General features: G+C 37.5%; 1 protein-coding gene across 1 annotated transcript in view; it reads left to right on the top strand.

Moving 5' to 3' along the window:
• The window catches only part of LOC139744504 (arf-GAP with coiled-coil, ANK repeat and PH domain-containing protein 2-like), an 84872-nt gene continuing 64781 nt past the window's right edge, over positions 1-20091 (top strand). Inside the window, exon 1 of the mRNA XM_071654937.1 lies at positions 1-169. Within this exon, the coding sequence (XP_071511038.1) occupies positions 117-169 (53 nt within the window). The 5' untranslated portion in view covers positions 1-116. The remainder of the gene's footprint in view (positions 170-20091) is intronic.

Below are 20091 nucleotides of genomic sequence, written 5' to 3'. Positions count from 1 at the left end.
CGTACGCATTCGCATGGCATGAACAGGAAAGAAGAGTGGACTGAATTCCCCCTTCGCCATCGGAAATCTACTCAATAACGTGTTCTGTTCAGTAGTTAGTGGAAGTAGACATCAAGATGAAGCCGAAGATCAAATTCGAAGACTGTCTTCGAGATTCTCCCAAATTCAGGTAATTTTCTCTTTATTTCTGCACTCTTCGACAGATATCTTGTCTCCCCTTATTGAGCTCAGTTCAGTGGCAATGCATTGTCGGTGTTGTGATCCCGTGACGGACGGGTCGGATCAGGCGTTGTCTACGCCAGCGCCGCCCGCTGCGAGTTGAGAGCGGGGTGCTCGTGCACTGTTCAGTGCAAGCCGCGCGTGCAACCCATTATTTTCGCCAGGGAGTCAAAGCAGATAAACAGCAATGTGTAGAAGATTAGACTAGACTTCCGTTCAAAATTAGTGCCAGCAGAAAGGAAGTGGCCAAAACCTACATTAAGGGACTGAGGAAGGAATATTTGGGCAGCAAAAAAAAAAAAAAAGCTTATTGAAGGCAAATTCTCATTTTTTTCAAGAAGAGCTTTGATTATAATTTGGACTGGAGTCACCTTCCCCCAAATCCTGGAGGCTGGACTCTTCCTGGAGAGTAAAATCAAAAATATACCACACACACAAGTGTGGATGTCGAGAATCTATTTTTTCAAGGAGGTTGCTTTGCTCGCCCCGAGAACCATGCATCCTCTGTGGGCTCGTAGTCCTATGTTGTTTCTATATCCTTTTTTAAGGACCTCAATTTTGACGAGCACCCATGCAAATATTGTAAATTTTTGTTTTTGATAAAGATTAGGCCAAATTGGGGCTTATGTCACCACTCGGCACTCAAGTCGCGTGTACATCTTCACTTTGTGCAAAGAAGCTTAAAAATGCCAATGGAGATGGGAGGTTGTCACTAGCACCAGCGCTGCAGCAGTGAAAAAATACAAATGTAAATGGCAATGAATGGAGTATGAAATGAGTGGTTCACGACAAGAAATCACGATAATGCCAAAGTTTCTAACCTTGGGTTGTACACGTGTAATAATAGACCAACTCAGGGTGCTTGTACACGTGTAATAATAGACCAACTCAGGGTGCTTGTTTATTGTGGGAATCCACATGTTACAAACTTCTAATGTTTACAAGTAATGCTCATGTTGCAAACAAATATGTTGCACAGTATCTTGCTGGAGGTTTAATAGAATGACGAATGAAGAGCTAGAGCTAGCTTTTTGTTTGACGGGGAAGAGATGTGTTGCCATGCTGTGATGCATGCATGACCAAGTCGAGAAGACCGGCAATAGAAATGTGTGCAATTCTTTGTGGTACACTGTGTTTAAAGAGAGCCGCAGGTGTTGTATTCAATAATGAATGCTTCTTTTGCACATGTGGTAGAGATGTTAATAGCAAGGTAGTACGGTACCGTTTTCAATTTGTGAAAAGAGTTTCTTTGGTATGAACTTCCTCTGAATCTACCCCCCCCCCAAAAAAAAAAAAAAACAACAACAACAACAACAAACAAACAAACAAAAAAAAAACAAAGAAAAGAAAAACAAAACAAAAACATACAGGAACAAAAACAAAAGCAAAACAAAGCCCCAACAAGAAACCACCAACAACAGCAGCAACAACAACAATAACAAAAGCTAACCATACAATACATAATGTGTATGCATGTGATATGTACAGTGTATTTCAAATTATTATTATTCGTGTGTGTGTGTTTGTGTAAATTTCTCGTACTTTAAAACAAGGTTGGAAATGCCAAGGAGAAGCTGTAATTTGTCTTCCTTTTGCCCTTTGCCATTTCCTATTAAATGCTAATCAAAACTGCAATGCGTGGGACAGACAGCGAGGATTTCACATCGTGAACACTCAATCAAAAAAAAAAGAAAAAAAAAGAAGAAAAATGTAGATCCTAGATGTAAAAAGTTGATCTCTAATGCAGGATAGTGTACGGTACATGTTTTGTTTGATGTTGTACCACAAATATCTGTGCTGCAGTGTAAGGGCTGCTGCTGGGATTAGAATAACTGATGTAGGGGAAAGTTTTGGTAAAAGGCTAGTTGAGCCCTTTGGTGTTCATCATTTTGACTGCAGACTTGCAAAAGTCTCCTGGATTGCTTGATGTATCCACCTGATTCTTGAATTGTCATACATCGTATGACAAAAGAAGGTTACTTGGCAACTTCAAAGAAGAAGTCTGAAATATATTTAGCATATTTCATGAATTTAACAAGTTCATGTTAGAAACATCACTACCAGTCTTTCTCCAATGATATGCTGTGCATGTAAGAAGAAGAACATGATTTTATTTTGTTGTGTATTTTGTATGAAAGCCTACGTTTTTCTCTACTATTCTTAAAGGCTCACAGGATTATAGTGCTCATGGGTATTCGTGCAGAATGAGCTACAAGTATAAACCCAGCAAGTGCCAAGCTAAACAGTGCAGCCCTGTTGGTATGCCAACAGTTCCCAAATTGTACATCTAATCACGTATTATCTGGGGAAATGGTGGTTCTGCTTAGACCTTTTAACCCAGCTGAGTGACCACATACAATCATACTTGTAATGCAGGAATTGGAGATTACTGTCTGGCAGCTCGTCTCTTATACCACACAAAAGGAAGTAACCTTTCCTTTTCTTCCCTTACCAATTCTAATCATCTGACACCCCCCCCCCCCCCACCTTCAGACCACAATCATGGTTTCCTCATGTGCATCCTTCCTGTATTTATCTGTACATGTACATGTAGTAGGAGGGAATAGAAAAGTTTGTAGGGTACATACAATGTATAATTTTATCTCTTGAATTACAAATGTAATACAGTCCTGAGAATGTAGGCATACATTGTACAATGTCTCGGATGTGAAATGCATGTTACATCAAAATCAGCTTGCCCTCAATGTTCTTTCAGCTTTCATGATTCCTGGGTGAGATGTTGGCTCAGTGCATTTTTTTTTTTTTTTTTTGGTATCAATTCATTATACAATTAAGCATGTATGTAAATGTTCTCCAATAAAATGTAGTTTGTGTGTTTGTGTGACTTTCTACATTTGGTACATACCTTGTATGAGATAAGTTGACCATCATGAACTCATAGTTGCTGGCATTTTCACTATTCCGCTGCTAGATCCTTTTACAGTACAGGCCTACAATGTACAGAAAGCTTGTTGTGGTTTAATTCTTCACAACTTGAACAAGCCTTAGCTTCACATGAGTTCATGTGGTTACTCCTTGTGTTTAATTTAGTAATTTACTCAAACCTGTAATCTGAATTGTGCTTGATATTGATACTATTCTACATGTACTTGATATGCCAAATATTTCTTGAGGTTTTTATTTTTGCGAATTTCACTAGTCAGGTGCTATTTATTTAAAGACATGCGAAAATATTGACTCTGATCCAAACATGAATGTGATGATGTGCATGCATGCAGTTCTCCATTCAGTACTGTGCTCCATGATTGTGAATTTCACCACTCACAAAATTACTGGGAAGTCTCAAATTGCAAAAAAAAAAAAAAAAAAACCCAAAACAAAACAAAACAAAAAACACTCGCCTAATATGGTCAACAGTATACTGTACATATATACCGTGATTCTGTGTAGAAAAGACAAATATAAAATTATAGTATTATCGAAATCTATTCTAAAAGTACCAAGTACATGGTAAACTGGGGTGTAGTTTTTGACTGAGCTACCAAGTGAAACCAAGGCATTGTGTATTAAACTTCTTCTTTGTTTAGCCTGTATGACAAGACACTTGCCCAGTCAGGGGACTTCTTTTTTATCATTGTAGAATGCCCCGGGATTGCTCAAGATCATTCGGGAATCCCCAATCATTTAGAGGGGAAATAATTTGGGTCTTTTACACCGGCAGGGAAAATTGACATTGTTATGAAAAGAAACCGATATAAAGACATAGTAAGAAGTTGCAAAGCAGTCAGCGGTGTACCAAACATTTGAAAGACCACACCATGTACAATTGTACACTGTACAATTGTAAAGCGTATGATACACTACTGCACGGGTGTACAAGAGTGCAACTTTCTGAGTTTTTTTGTTTGTTTGTTGTTTGTTTTTCTGCACAGAGTTTGCTGTCATGATTTGCAGCTCTTGAGATCCTGCACCACAGAAAACCTGTTATCTTTGTACCATTATGCTTTTGACACCTACACTGTACATGTACAGCTACAATGTACAGTTGATGGGCAGCTTACTACAATTTGAACACTATACCTGCATTGCCTTCTTTTGTATCTATTGGCAAGTGACTTCCGGCATTGAGCAAACATGCCTTTGTCCTTTTTACTACCTCATTATTCATTTGTACCTACGCTGTACACAAATGAGTATGGAACAAAGAGAAATATTAAAAACAATGTACGCGTATGCAGGGTAGTACTGATTTGTCACCTTATATACACAAAAGTACAATGTAGTACAGTGGAAACTCGATATAACGAGATGGTCGGGACCGAGTCATTTTCCTCGTTATAGCCGATATCTCGTTATATCAGTTGGCATAAAAGAAGGCATAACATAAAGACATTAATTTGCACATGTGGGACTACCCATCATATTTCAATTAATACTGATAAGTTGATATTGTGTGTGAGGAAATTACTCACCATTATGGGTAAGAAGATGTTTTTCGCCAAGAAAATCCAATATCAAGAATGTGTTTCTTGTTAATTCCTGATGTTGGAATTTGTAAATTTATATAGCTTGCGATTGTATCAAGATCTTCTGTGGATTGGTATGTGGTTATCGTATGGGTGTGTGTTGTGTGGAAAGCTTGAATATGGTCTGCACAATGCTGTGTGTGTATGTGACACATTCTGTATGTACATTATGACTGCGTGTGTGTGAAGATGGGGAATTCCCTACGTAGAAGGCCAATCACAGCATCAGATTGCCTCACACCTGCTAAACGTCATGATGATGTCATGTATACATATGGCCGTCCCACCACATTTTCTGCATGTATCAGTGTGCGCGCACACACACACTTACACGTACAACATGCAGTGCTAGCTGGAGTGCTCTGAAGAAAATGATTATGTGTGTACAAGACAGTTTTTGGCGCATCAAGCTTTACAATCTCGGAAGATGATAGCACAGGCGAAGTAAAGCATTACCGAAGGCATTTTGCTTTACCTCGCTATAGCAGGTTTGATTGACTATGTTTTTCTTTGTTTGGAAGTCACAAAATTTATCTCGTTATAGCAGTTATTTCGTTATAGCCGATCTCGCTATAAGAGTAGCATTTTACATAGACTTGTGTGGAAGGAAATTTGGAACCGGGAAAATTTCCTCGTTATAACCGATATCTTGTTATAGCAGTGTTCGTTATACAGAGTTTCCCCTGTACCTATACATTGAATGTGTATAATGTACTATTCTGCCCTACTTTGGCAAAAGGAAGCAAGTGATAAAAGTGACATTTCTCGTAAAAGAGCAAAATGTGTCTGTCATTTACACTGACGTCAATGGACTATCATGATGTCTTATCTACAATTTGTAACATATTATATCTCTGCATGAAATTTGGCCTGGAAGAAGCGCTCATTATGTGAATTATGAAAACATCAATAACTCAAATTCAGATGGTATGTCACTTGCTTCCTTTTGCCAAAGTAGGGCAGTATTGTATAATGTACATGTACAACTTCTCCTCCAAGGTAAAGTTGTGCTCTGTTCTTGCTGTCATGAGTATTTTAGTTTACTATGAAATATTGCTGCACTGACTGTATGTATGGCAACACCCTGAATATCACAGTTGGTGCTACAAGAATGCTTTAAAATATTACTGGACTGACTGTAAGTATGGGAACACCCTGGATGTCGTAGTCCATGTAACAATGGGATACAATACCTACACCGCAACCATTGACTAGAGTTCCATTCACATAGAACACAACAAAGGTTGTGGTTTGCATTGCTTTATTTATGGACGCTTTATTAGTCACCGCTACAGTGTGAGTCAACCCTCTATTCTTCCCCCACCCCCCTTCGCTTTATGATAAAGACCTTTCTTGCAATTCTGCCAGATTCACTTTTAGTGGACCTTCGTAACTGAGGCATGAAAAATTAATGAAGTGAGTGAAACTGTAATCCACAACCTTTTCTCCCCTTCATCTGCAATACTTCTCTTTTTTGTGTGTGTGGAATAAAAGAAGATTGACATGCACAGTCATATCAGTACGTACTGTAGGTTGTACAGCTGCAATCATGAAAGTATGTATTTAGACAAAAAGAAGAGGAGGAAAGCTCAGTTGCTCAAACAGCGAACCTTACTATGGTGGGATATATAATAGTTCATCAGTTGTAATACAGAGTAGGGATGGCAGTGTCAAAGTCTTTGCAAGCGATTCAAAGCTACATGTACACTGTATACATTGTACATACGGTATGTCATATATATAGCGAGTCTAAATTTTCGCGAATCGGGACGTCCCAATGATTTTGCGAGTGGTTAAATTCGCGATCGTGGAGTACTGTACTGAACGGAGAAATGTATACGTGTGCGTCACATGATCATATCGGGATCAGATTCATTATTTTTCTTGTCTTTAATTTCATGAATAGCACCTGACTCGCGAAATTCGGGAAAATAAAAACCTCGTGAAATATTCGGCGTATACAGTACTCCATATGAGTCTATAAAGATGCAGTGAATATGTGTGTACAAATTGCAGTGTGTGTGTGTTCTCACAAATAGCTTCAGTCAAGGGTATTGTACCATACATTTCACACCAGGCATATGCCCATTCTGCATACTAATACCGAGGACCTGTATGTACATGATGTAGGTGAAAAGTTTGCACACTACATCATAGAAGGGGAAATTTGAAAATTTTTGTAACACATATCATCGATTGTGGTGTATGCACAGGTGTACTGCATGTACACTACATGAAACCTGATTTTTTGTACTTTATGACTCAACTGAATTTAGGTATTTTTATGCCTCCGCCACGAAGTGGTGCCGGAGGCATTATGTTTTCGGGTTGTCCGTCCGTCCGTCTGTCCGTCCTTCCGTCCGTCCGTCCATCCGTCCTTCCGTCTGTCCGTCCGTCCGTCCGTAATGAATTTTGTGGACAAGGTAACTATCAAAACCTGTTGAGGTATCCTAATGAAACTTAGCATGTATGTGTATTAGGGGGTGAAGTTGTGCCTACCATTTTTTGGGTGCACGTGCTCAAGGTCAAAGGTCAAAAGGTCAAGGTCAAATACATAAAATTTCACTATTTCCACCATATCTATGCAATGCCTGAAGATATTTTCTTGAAACTTAGTGTATACATGTATTACCCAGTTTAGATTCTCTGGTGAAAGTTTGGGTCATGAGGTCAAAGGTCAACGGTCAAAAGGTCGAGTAAAAGTATTGAAACTTCTTTTTTTTCTCTGTAAATATGGAAATTGTTCAAGGTATCTTCATGGAACATAGTATATGTACATGTACTGACTGGCAGTGATTATCTAGAGAATGTAGGGTTCATGGGGTCAAAGGTCAGGGGTCAAAGGTCAAGTGCAACACTTCAAAATTTTACTATTTCCCTCATGTTCATGCAATGCCAGCAGGATTATTATTTTTTTTTACACTTGGTGTATGCATGTGTAATCTAATAGAAATTCTCTGGAGAGTTTTTTTTTTCTTTTTCTTTTTTTTTTTTTGCCTCAAAGGTCAAAAGGTCAAAGATCAAGTGAAAGTGCTGAACTAACTTTTTCCTCCATATCTCGGAAGTGGCTTAATTTATCGTGGAACTTACTGCATATTTATGCATGTTCTACCTGAACGTGATTATCTTATGAATTTTAGGGTCAAAGGCCAGATGAACATGGTAACAATTTACTATTCAGTACAGAAATTGCACTTTTTCTCCATACCGGTACCATGAAAATTACTGAATGCATAAATGTATGAATGGGTCAAAGTCAAGTTAAAGTCCTTAAATCCCCAAATACATGCTCTCCTATTCATCCAATTAAACCAAGGTAAAGGAAGGTGAACATTCAACACATTTGTGACAAACTTGTCATTTCATTATTTTGCCAGTTTTGTAAAAATGTAATCACACATTGTCCACATGTACTATCTAGACCTATTAGGAGAATCATGCATTATGGCGGAGGCATATCAGTCGCCATAGCGACATTTCTAGTTTAAAATGTTTTTCAAATTCAGTTCCTCAATTTATTGGAAAAAGAAAGTTTTTTTTTTTTTTTTCAGAGACAAATAATAGAAAGTATGCCCGTTTACTTTGAGTGAACGATCATATCTCCAGTTGAGGCACCAATATGAGTGTGTTTGTACTTGCGTATGGTACAAGGGTCTGAGAATTACAGTGAGGTAATTTATGTCATCACTTCAGCTGTCACTCACTGGCCTGCACTCAAATTTTCACTCCCTGACACATGTTCCCTTTTTAATAAAAAAAAACAAATCAGGAATACAAATTTGTATCTTCTGTCGGAGCACATTACTGTGTGATAATTGAGCATTGATCACATTGAAAGGTAAAGCAGACTGAAATTCCTAAATCTTGTCACAAAAATACAACATTTTCATGTATTTTTACAAGAACTTTGTGCAATATGAATTAATTACATCATCACCATGTCTAATTTGCATATTTGCATGGATTGCGATCAATATCTCTGTTCTGTGAAATGCGAGAAACTTTAAATGAAATGTTCTTCGTTTCATATCTGAATAATGACTTGGACACTTCATCAATGTAGTGCTCACTCTGTTTGTTCAAGTTTGTGCTGTTAGTTTTAATCCAGACTGTTGACTGCAACATATGGAAATGGCACCATGCACTTTGAATATGGGGCACAGGAACAACCAACCGTCTCATGATATCCTTCCTCTTTGCATACATACTTATTTGTAGGTAGTTTTTAAAGGTTCTGAAGCTAAAGCTGTCTGCCGGTAGTGCTTGTGCACTTTTTTTCAATGGTCTACTTGAGGGATCCAGTGCAGAAGGCTACTGGATCTGTAACCAAGGAGGTACTAGTACCTCCTTGCTGTAACTACACATTTTGTGCAGAGCTTTACAGATGTACAATTATGTACATTGTACAGGGTGTACACTACAAAGCACTTCACATAGTAGATGATAAAAAAGTTACTTTTTTGGCAGTATGTCATAATTTACCATGTTCTTTGCTAAAAGGAAGTCACTGCAAGTTTCATTGAAAATATCATTTTTCACAAACTGGATGTGGGTGCATAATACAACGTATACTGTCTATAGATTGCTTTTTTTTTGTCCTTAAAGTATGCCTTTTTAGCCTTGCTCTGGATATATTGCAATGCTGCTTTGTAAGGGTGGCATCTCTGACTTGAGTACCAGGGGTATACAATGTTAACATTTTAAACTGTTGGTTTGTATGATGATTTTTGTGTCCTCTGATCCCAGAAGCAAACTTAAAATGTAAATGCAATGCCACACCATGGTCAAATTAACTTGAGAAAATACTGAATGAAGTAAAATCAAAGATTAAGGAAGGCAGAAATTCTATCCAAATTGAAACATAAATTGTCAAAGAAGATGGAAATGTGTGCAGAGTTTCTCATTAATAGTATAGAGGATGTTACTGGGTAATCATTGTGGTGAGTGGATGAAAGAAAATCAAGGCAGTCAACTTGACTTTCTTTCAAAGTTTCTCATGCTTGACCAAGACATTGACATTTCATTGTACCTACACATGTGTATCCTTCAAGCACTAATGCAAATTAGTACAACTGATGGTGTCATCACCTTTTGATACATGTAGGCTTACAGCATGTATTTTAAGTATTTAAAAAATACAGTACATAAAGTTTACACCACTTTCCCACTTGAAAGTCACCATTTAGATGTTCTTAAAGTTAGAACAACATGACTGTAATTTGATGCAAAGAGTACAACTCAGCCTGCTTGATTTGTGTACAGATCAATTATCAGTGATCCCATTCTTCAGTTTGTATGGTCTACAAATGTACAACATCAGACTTGCAAAGTGATTTCATGCCATCAAAGTTGACATAAACGTATGGAGTGGATTTTATTGGTCGAAAGCAAGACCTGAAACCTTGTTCCTGCATACCAAAAAATAGATATCACTTACACGCTGTATGGAGCATTCGTGGAACTTTCCAGTTTTGGTTCCTGTAATCTATCTTCAATTTTAGTGCAGATAGCAACTTGATACACAACATTGTGCATTCAGATTCTAACACCAAGCTTTTTTTATGAACTCTCTTCAAGTATGTTTGAAATGTAAATATGTGCTGTCAGTTCTAAGACAATATATTGGTTGATACTGTGCTGTGGTACATTTATCGTCTCAGAGGCATGTACAAAACTGTACAGTGTATGTACATGTATAGTGTAGGCCTTTGTTAACATAACAGTTTAAATCCTTGTGGCTTGGGATGACAACATCTCACACATGATGAGGATGCCACGCTTGGTGCAGCTTGATAAATGGTTCTGGCATCAGCTTTATATCATGTCGAGACTGCGCTGGCACTCCAACAAATATTATCTGCTTTAAAGGGATACTTTCTTCTCTCTCCTTATTTTTTAATGATAAAGTACATGTTGTCTTGCCTTGCTGCTGTAATATTTTTTTAAACTGGAATGTTCTCCATGCCTTCTGGAGGAGCTACACTTGTATACATGTACATGTCTGTAGATCAAATTCTCTAGCAATATCCTAGAAATATTACAGTAATTTTTATGCAGTGCTCTTTATATTTCATGTAGATGTTGTTCTACTTTCTCACTATGACATCACAAATTGTGGTGCAGTAGGTTTCTCACCTAAAGAGGGCATCACATGGAATTAGTACAAGATTCTAAAACTTGCACAATAACACTTTGAATTAGATGCTTCATTTAATACAAAATGTACTTTTGTATCTTTCTGCTTGCACTTTAGGAACATCCATGATAGGTCTTACGAAACTTTCCGTTGAATATCATTGAGAATTACGTGTTTTGTACGTAAGTTTCTGGGATGAACACTGCACTAGGGCTTTCTATAGCTCAGTTGGTAGAGCACAGAGCTAGCATCCGGAGGTCACTGGTTCAAATCCTGATGGCATCCCATTATCTTCGCTCATTGTTCCAATATAAATGAATATTAAACATCACAAAGTAACCACAATCAGGTATATGCTCTGAGATGGCTATACTTTGTGTGTACCTTTTGAGGTAATATTTTTGCACTTTCGTTTGCTACGTAATTTGAATCGTGCTATCACAATGTTATAATAATTCAATCATTTCTTATATGTCTGCATATTATATGCATACAATGTCTCTATTTTAGAGCAAAAATCAAAAGTTTCTGCAGTTTGTCCTACCTTTAAGATTTCTTTCTCAGGGATCTCCTCATTGGTTGTTGTTTTTGTTTATAAAGGAATGTGTTATCTAAACAGATGCACACACTCATAATACATTTTACACAAAGGAAACATACTGTAAAACACAGTATTTTCGCGGCATGAAATTTTTGCGAGTTGCCTCTAACATGCAATGCATTAGTGTAGACAAGAACTTTCACGTGCATTTTGATTTTTAATAGCGAATCTTGCCTCGTGAAATTTGTGAAATTAGAATGCACACGAATATTCTTCATTTTTAATACAGTACATTGTTCAGAGCAGGAACAGTATCGACATTAAAATCATAGAGATCTAAAAAGGGTGTGCCATGCTTGAAGTCATATCCAAAGGGTACAAGCTGTACGTATGTATGCAATGCATCTAAAAATCCCTCCAGTGTATACATTAACACTAAAAACTAACAGTAGCGTGGAAACACTTAAAGTCAGTAGTCATTGATTTGAAACAGCTGTATACACTATCATCTCACTCTAAAAAAACAATTTAGTGCCCAAGCTATTTTGACCCTTCCAGGCCCAAGGGGGGGGGGGGGGGGGGGGGGGGGGGGTGCTACATTGAACCCCCTGTATAAACTTATAAACTTGTTTATTATTTCATCTATCACTGTCATATTTGGCACATGGGTAGAGCAACTTTTAATACTCTACATACTCAAGATTTTAACTTTCTCAAGGTTACCCATTGAGGGCACTATTCACCCAAATATAAAGAAATACATAGGAAATATGATAAAATTATGGTTTTTCTTTATAAATATTTCTGTATCCCCAGTATTGTCTTTATTTTAGACCAATCATTTTCATAGGTGCCCTTTTTATATGCAGGTTTAAGAGGCTACAGTACTACAGTATGTCCATTCTTTCCATTTTTAGAACACATCAGTGCCAGATAAACCGTGTGTTCAAATGAAGAAAACAAAACAAAACAAAAACAAAAACAAAAAAGCACAAGAAGATAAAGGAGAACAGGAAGTCCGTGGAATTCCAGTACTTGGGCCGAAAGCTGGAGATGGCTGGGACTTCCCGCCACAAGCACAAACATATGACGTGCCCCCTCGGGAAGCCTGGCCCATCTGTCAGCAGCGAGGACAGCAATGGGCACGCGAGTATTTCCAGAATGACGAGAATTTCGATCCCATGGCTGCCGGTCCCTAGCGCACACAGTCACCCTCTGTTACCGTCGTAAAAAAATTGTCTCAGCGATGATTACGAATGTGTCCCTGTGACGTCAATGAACTGTACAATATTGTATACTGCGATAATGATAATATTTTAAAGGTCTGTATTAACAGTGTTGGGATGGGGGGGGGGGGGGGGTAGACAAGGAAACAAAGTTGCACAACCAAAGGATTTTATCAATTAGAAGATGCATAAACAGAATTCCGTTATGCAATAGCTGTATACCATTTTGAAAGTTTAGGAAGTTTAATTACCAACCTCCATGAATCTAAACCAGTATTTTGATGTTCTTAAATTTCCTGCAAGGAAAAAAAGAGTCAAAGCGCAGATGTACGTACAATAGATCCTGTTACTTGCACACTAAGAAATGAAAAAGAAAACGTCTGGCCGTCACTTAGCAGCCTCTTCAGATCAAGTGGCAGTCTTCGTGAAAAAAGAAAAGCAGAGGAATTGAAACAATGAATCAGTGCAAGTTTTGAGAGAAAATACGATAGAAAGTGCGTCAATAACATTGGATGTGAATACCTGTACTTTATAAGCAATCATATGGCTCATCAGCATCTTCTGCCAGGCTTTTAACAAGATCTTGATATTGTTATATTTACAAGTACTTGTATGCTGAGATGCAAAGAAGGTCTTTTTCCCATGCTTTGCCTTTGGATAAATGTTTCTCTTGTATTCATTTCATACAATTTTTCTGTCCATGCTGATTGAATGATTTGATTTGAATGCAACATATGCTGCCAAAAACAGCTCTTCTTCATGACAACAAATTATATAAAGATATACATTATATATCATGTTAAAGGGGTTGACAGTGACAAGATCAATTATCTCGATACTCAGATAACGTAACACTGTTTGGAATGGAGAGCCAAATGCAATTGGATGCATATAACTGGCTGAGAGGGTTGAGAGTAAAATCTATTCTTTCCCATAAAAACTGAGGTTAAGTTGAGAGTACATATTTGCTTTTCATTGACAGCGGGATCACTTTCAATGTTGCGTAGACTTACTTTGTCATGATATTACTTCAGTGTTCTGAAAAAGTGTTCTACATTGGCACTTTAATGTGATTTGGAAAGGTTTCATTCACATTATGATACACCATGTCTAACTTTGTGAGATAATTATGCGTGGGTGATAATTAATTCTGACTATTAAAATGGATTCTTGTTGTGATACACTCGGGCTGCTTTCATTTTCATGTGAGTAGTCACTTGGCAGATTTTAATGAGATGATTGATAAATACCTGGGTAGTATGTTTTCATAAATTGGTCTGTGGAAGCAACAATTAATGATGTGTGTGATTAATGCTGGAAGGAAGCAGGTAAAGTGTGAATCTCTCTCTCTCTCTCTCTTACAGCACTTCCCATATTGATAAAGAGTTTGATCGCAAAACGAGTTAAGTGCTAATCTTGAAATTTTAAAGTAAGTCCATCATCAGATAGAGTAAAATAGAACCTTTCCAGTGATACTGTACTGTGTCTCACCTGTTGAATAAGATACTGTACTGTGTCTCACTTGTTGAATAACAAGGAATATTTTCAAAATTGTGATTAAAAGCATCCCATTTTCCCATTATTTCTGTATTTATTAGCAGCTTTAACAGAACACTTGTACATGTGTATAAAGTGGAGTTACTTCATTTTACAATCAAACACTTCATGTGTTTTCTGCCATTGAATCTACTGTCTGACCAATTGAAGGCAGACATAGGACAGTGCAGTTCAAATGGTAACGGTTTTTGTAGTCTGTCCACCATCACTCATACATTTTGTACATCCTGTGACTGAACATTGTCTGTTACAAATGCTGAATTTACGACCAAACCGTGGTTCCAGATACACTTGAGAGCTCTTTATGTTGTGAAGCTACAGTACAATGTTTTGTGCTGTGGACAAAAGTACAGATGCACATACATGTACAAAGGTCACAAAAAACAGGTATTAAATATGAAAGTCCCTTCCATTTTGTTTGTCTTGTCCAGAATTGTGTGCGTGCCAAATGTACAGGAGGAAAGTATAGGGTAGATACTCTGTATCTTGTGTTTGATATGAACCAGCAGTGGAGCCTACAAAATTGTGTGTAATGAGTCTGGCCGTGCAATCTGCTACAGACACTGATATCTCCCATTGCTCAAGATTGCTTCAGTCACAGTGATAGGCTCACAAGGTCACCAGTGGGATAGGAGTATATTGTATTAAGCAGCAGTGAAAACCTGTATCCATCAATTGTCAATGTAAACGATGTGTCCCAGTTTTCATCCGATAAGATTCGACTCAGTAGCCCTACATACACTGTACTTTAAGTACAATTCCATATCATGTTCCAGTGGGCTTTTGATATAAAAAGTGAGTAAAAAAAAAAATCAGATGACCAGAACAGTTTGATTTGAATTGATTTGTTATGGCATCTTCTGTAAAATCAGGAATATTCGCGGCATGAAACTTTCGTGAATGGCCACAGGTATTCAATGCATTTTGTAGACAAGAACTTTCGAGTGCATTTTACTCTGAATCTTTGCAAATTTGCAAAAGTTCTTGTAAGTACTCTTAGCAACATCAATTTCTTACTGGGGAAGAGAGGTTGCAGTTACTATATTTCCCCAAAAAGTGATTCCGATAATACTTGTGTACAAACCAGAGATTATCAGGGAAACAGCAAAAAGAATAATCTCTGTCATTACTTCAGGCTTCAGGGCAACATCCACTTTAATAAAAAACAAAAGTTAAGCTGTTCCAGACTAAGTCCAGAATCATTGCACATTCATTTTCGTAACCTGTCGAAGATGATTGACACATTCATTATGGACCCCTCAGGATAACTCCTGCTGTAATGATAATGATAATGAATAACATTTATATAGCGCTTAATACTGATGTTTCTAAGCGCATTCATCCGGAAAAAAAAAAGAAGTATGACATTAAAATAAAATACAGCATTATGTAAATATACAAATTATGATATAACATGCAACAGCAAAACAACATAATTAAAGTTGAGTAAACAGATAAGTTTTCAACGATGACTTGAACTTATCAACGTTATCAGCATTACGAATATGGAGAGGAAGTTTATTCCAGAGAGACGGGGAAATAACAGAAAAAGCCCTATCACCATAGCGGGTGCAGGTACGGGGACCATGTGATAGTTGGAGAGTGGAGGAAGAACGAAGAGAACGGGTTGAAGTGGAGGAGCGGAAAGAAATTAAGTCTTTGAGGTAAGATGGAGCAAGATTATTACATATCTTGTAAACGATAAGGAGGATTTTGAAGGTGATACGTTGATGTATGGGGAGCCAGTGGAGGGATTGGAGAACAGGAGTAATGTGGTCAGATCTTTTTGTAAGGGTTACAAGCCTAGCAGCTGTGTTTTGAATTCTTTGAAGTGGTGCAATACTAGAAGCAGGGAGACCAACAAGCAGGGAATTGCAGTAGTCAAGGTGGGAAGAAACAAATGCGTGGATGAGACGTTCAGTGGAAGACTGATCCAATAACTTACGGATTTTACCAATTTTACAGATACCCCAAGCAGCAGAACGACATGAGTTCTTAATGTGTTGTTGAAAATTCAGGTGCTTATCTACAATAACTCCGAGATCTCTGACGGACTGAGAGGTGGGTATAGTACTGTCTTCGAGGGAAAATTCTGTGAGAGAACCACCTCGCCTAAACTGAGAATGAACATATAAAAATTCTGATTTAACACAATTCAATGAATGTAATGAAACTGTAATGAAACTGAAAGTGCAATTTTCATCCCATGTTTAAATTGGCCTCCGTCTTTTAAATGTGCCCAGGCCTAGGCACTTACAACTTGTCAAAGCCATTTTCATTTCCCAAATTTGACCTGATTGCAAACTTTAGCAAGCTCACTGATCAGGTGTAGCAAGCTCACTGATCAGGTGTAGCAAGCTCACTGATCAGGTGTGGCAAGCTCACTGATCAAGTATAACAAGCTCACTATTAATGAGGTGTAGCAAGCTCACTGATCAGGTGTAGCAATGTACATTTATTAGTCCATCAGGGAGATCATGGTGCCAGTAGTGACACAGTAAAGGATTCTGGAGATATAAAGGTAAACTTCTTTTCATTGACAGTTATGATTTGCCACTAATAAATTATTGCTTTCCATACATCTGCTCCAGTCAGCCAGAAAGCACAGTAAAGGTTTAATGAATGGAATACGAGACCAAATTGCTTACAGCAAACAAACTTGACCATGGTGTGGGATGGTTTGAAAATTGTTTTTAAAACCTTTATCACCACTAGCAGCATTGTTTCTTGTACATTATTGGATATTGTATTACACTTGAGTAATACAGAGAGGAGCTTTCGAATACTTTTACATGGTATTGTAACAGTATGTATAGACAGGTACTGTATACAGGATAGGCCTACAAAATGTAATTGTACATATGTGCATAACAGGGAGGGCCACAGGCCTACCATGTAAAATTTGATGGATGGTCTAAAATTTCCTCATGAAACATGATGCCACTTATTAATTCCTACGTATATTAAACTGAACCAAAACAAAGCAAATTTTTATAGCTTGATATTTGTGTGCAGTTTTATAGTCTAGTGCCTACTTGATACTGTAATAATATACACAGCAATACAAACATAAAATGAAATGCATTAATTTCATGAGCAGCACAATAATATTATTCTTCAGGGTTGAACATTAACAGTCTAGTATTAATGCGCACCAATGCAGATATCTGTAGTATTGATGGTCATTTCGTCACAAAATTCTGTGTACATTGTAGTTTAGTCATTTTCCGTGCAGTTTAAAAAGAAAAATATGAAGTTTCGTTATGTGTGACACAACCGTGTTTCCATTCTATTAAAGGTACAGGGAAGTGGTTTTCTATCCAAAGTCAGCTGTCTCTGATACTGTGGAATGTGTGACAGCAGAGACTCCAACTCTCCCGTTTTCGACGGGAGATCTCCCGCCGAAAGTCCATTTTTGCAAAATCTCCCGTTCTCCCGCTTGAGATTTGATTTCTCCCGCCCTGGCTCTGTGTCTCCCGGTGGAAAGGATTTCTTACTTATTGCTATCGTATGTTGAAAAAATAAGCCTTAGATAGTACCAGAGAACATCTAGAACCCTAGGAATTTTGCGCTTCGCACACATCAACTTGGAGTCTCCCATTTGCTAGGGGTTTCGGGCGGGAGAATCTCCAGATCAGAAGGTGATTGGGGTTGGAGTCTCTGTGACAGGAAGCTGGGGGGGGGGGGGAGCGATGAATTCATTAGACACGGGATTCGCAGGTTTGCAGCAGATGGCTCTAAGAGCAGTGAAAACAGAAGAAATTGATTCGCTTTCACTGTAATTCATGGTCGACAGTCATCACTCTATGTAGGCAGTGACCTTGAACTGTCTGAATGGTTAGCCCACAATGGCTAACATGCATTGTAAACTGCAATTAACAGGCGAGATTTGCTTGGCAAGCTTGCAGAACATGAATGTGTGCATTCTCTTTCTAAAATAAAAGGCATTTCCTGCCCATGCAAAATGCAAGAGTTCATGCCAAGATTTATTGAATCTGTGCATTTTAATACACTTGTAACTTTCATCCAGCCCAAATTACATACAAACGTGTGTACGATATTCAATGTGAAGTTATACAAAATTGAAGCATAATGATATTCAAGTGTACATTGTAATCACTCATAGTCTGTTGTTTAAAAATATTTACATGTAAATACCCATATTTTATAGCATATATTTTCATACCATGTATTATTACTTTTGTATCATTTGTTTTTGTTTGTTAGTTCGTTATTCTTTTTGCTGCTGCTGTTACAATATACTCTGAAATACACCGTACAAGTGTAGATACTAAATATTCTTTAGTCTCAATGCAAAGTACAATGATTTATATTCACAAGACAATGTAGGTCAACTCTCTTTTGTTTTTATCATTTGTGTTTGTAATGCAGGTATGTGTTTCAAGTGTTAATCTTTTTTATGCAGTCCATGTTCCCTATTAAAAGGAACTCTCTTTCTCGTGGTGCCTAACACTTTCATGTAATTTATGTTGTGCACCAAATGCCTTTCATTCATAGTCAGGGTGCAATGTTAGTGGTGGCCCAGGGCCACTAAAAGTTGATGTAGGGCCGCCAAATTCCCTAAAAGGTTATCTTGAATATGGTGGCCCAATTGGGCATCTGAAATTCAAAATGAATTTCCATACTTCCTTTTATTTTGAGCCACTATTTCTTTTTTGGGCCACCAAAATCTCATGTATATTTCTAAGCTTTTTGTGGCCCGAACAAGCCACCAGAGAAACAAGTTTGTGTTGAGCCCTGTCATAGTGAATTATGTCTCATGCATTTGTTTGAATTTCATCTTTTACTGTTTTTAGTTATGTTTCAACTGAAGTGCTATTTAGAATAAAATGAAAAAAAAATCAGGCTAAAACAATATTTAGGTCTGGAACTGAGACTAATGTAGAACACATACAGTAACTCCAATAATGGGAGGAACCGATGGATGTAGAATGAGCTTATCAATTGCAGATTGCTCATTGATCTTATGTCATCAGACTAAAGGTTTCCATGCTGTTGGTAGAAGCAGGTGGGTGTGTTGCCTTTGATCCTATCAGAGGGACTGATTACATGTACACTGAGTTCATGATAAATGAGTGTGATACACCATATGTAAATTTTACACCCCGTTCTGCGTCTGATTTGGCAAGGTATTTCTGTAGCATGGGAAAACCCACAGTGTAAGAGAGCAAAGAAGGTAGAAAAGGTATTTTTAATCAATCAGTTTTCATTCTCTGGAGCTATTAAAATGAAAAACAGTATAGCCTACACTATACATCTCTCAGCTCAGATTTTTCATTGTATACTGTGCGTATTAAAAGTCAGAATCACTGGTATTCCATATCAAGTGTGTATAAATAGATGTTCTGTATGGCAGATGTGTATTTTGTGGAGTATAATCACTTTTTTAATATTCTTGTATATATATATATATATATATATATATATATATATATATATACCATACTTCATTAAATGTGGAATATGTGTCATTTTAGATACAGATTAAAATACAATGTGCAATGTACATGGGTCAATCCACGTCAAATCATCCAATTTTCAGAAAAGTTGTCACCCGACCCCCTCCGATTTTCTTTAAAATCGCACCAAATGTTCCCCAAAGTGTCTGACGGAAAATCCCAAAATATTTTGCCCCAAGGTCAATTGGTTGCTAAGATACTGCCTCACATAGCAACCGGTGCGCATTCAGAAAAATTAGTTAAAAGAAAATTAGGCATTTTTGATTGATTGTGGTGGCATGGATATTTATGCAAAAGCATTCATTTTCTGGAAATTGAGAGAACTTTATAGTCTTTGCAAGAAAAACTGACTGTGACGCGAAATTGACTTTTCGTTAACGTGCACGAGGTCACCGAAAATGGTGTTAAATGTTAATTTCCAAAATTTTGATGCATATTTAGAGGC

Source organism: Diadema antillarum, unplaced genomic scaffold, assembly GCF_040938485.1.
Source record: "Diadema antillarum isolate AM-2024a unplaced genomic scaffold, OU_Dant_1.0 seq00001184_RagTag, whole genome shotgun sequence".
NCBI classification, from domain to species: Eukaryota; Metazoa; Echinodermata; class Echinoidea; order Diadematoida; family Diadematidae; genus Diadema; species Diadema antillarum.
This window is presented reverse-complemented; position numbering and strand designations above follow the sequence as displayed.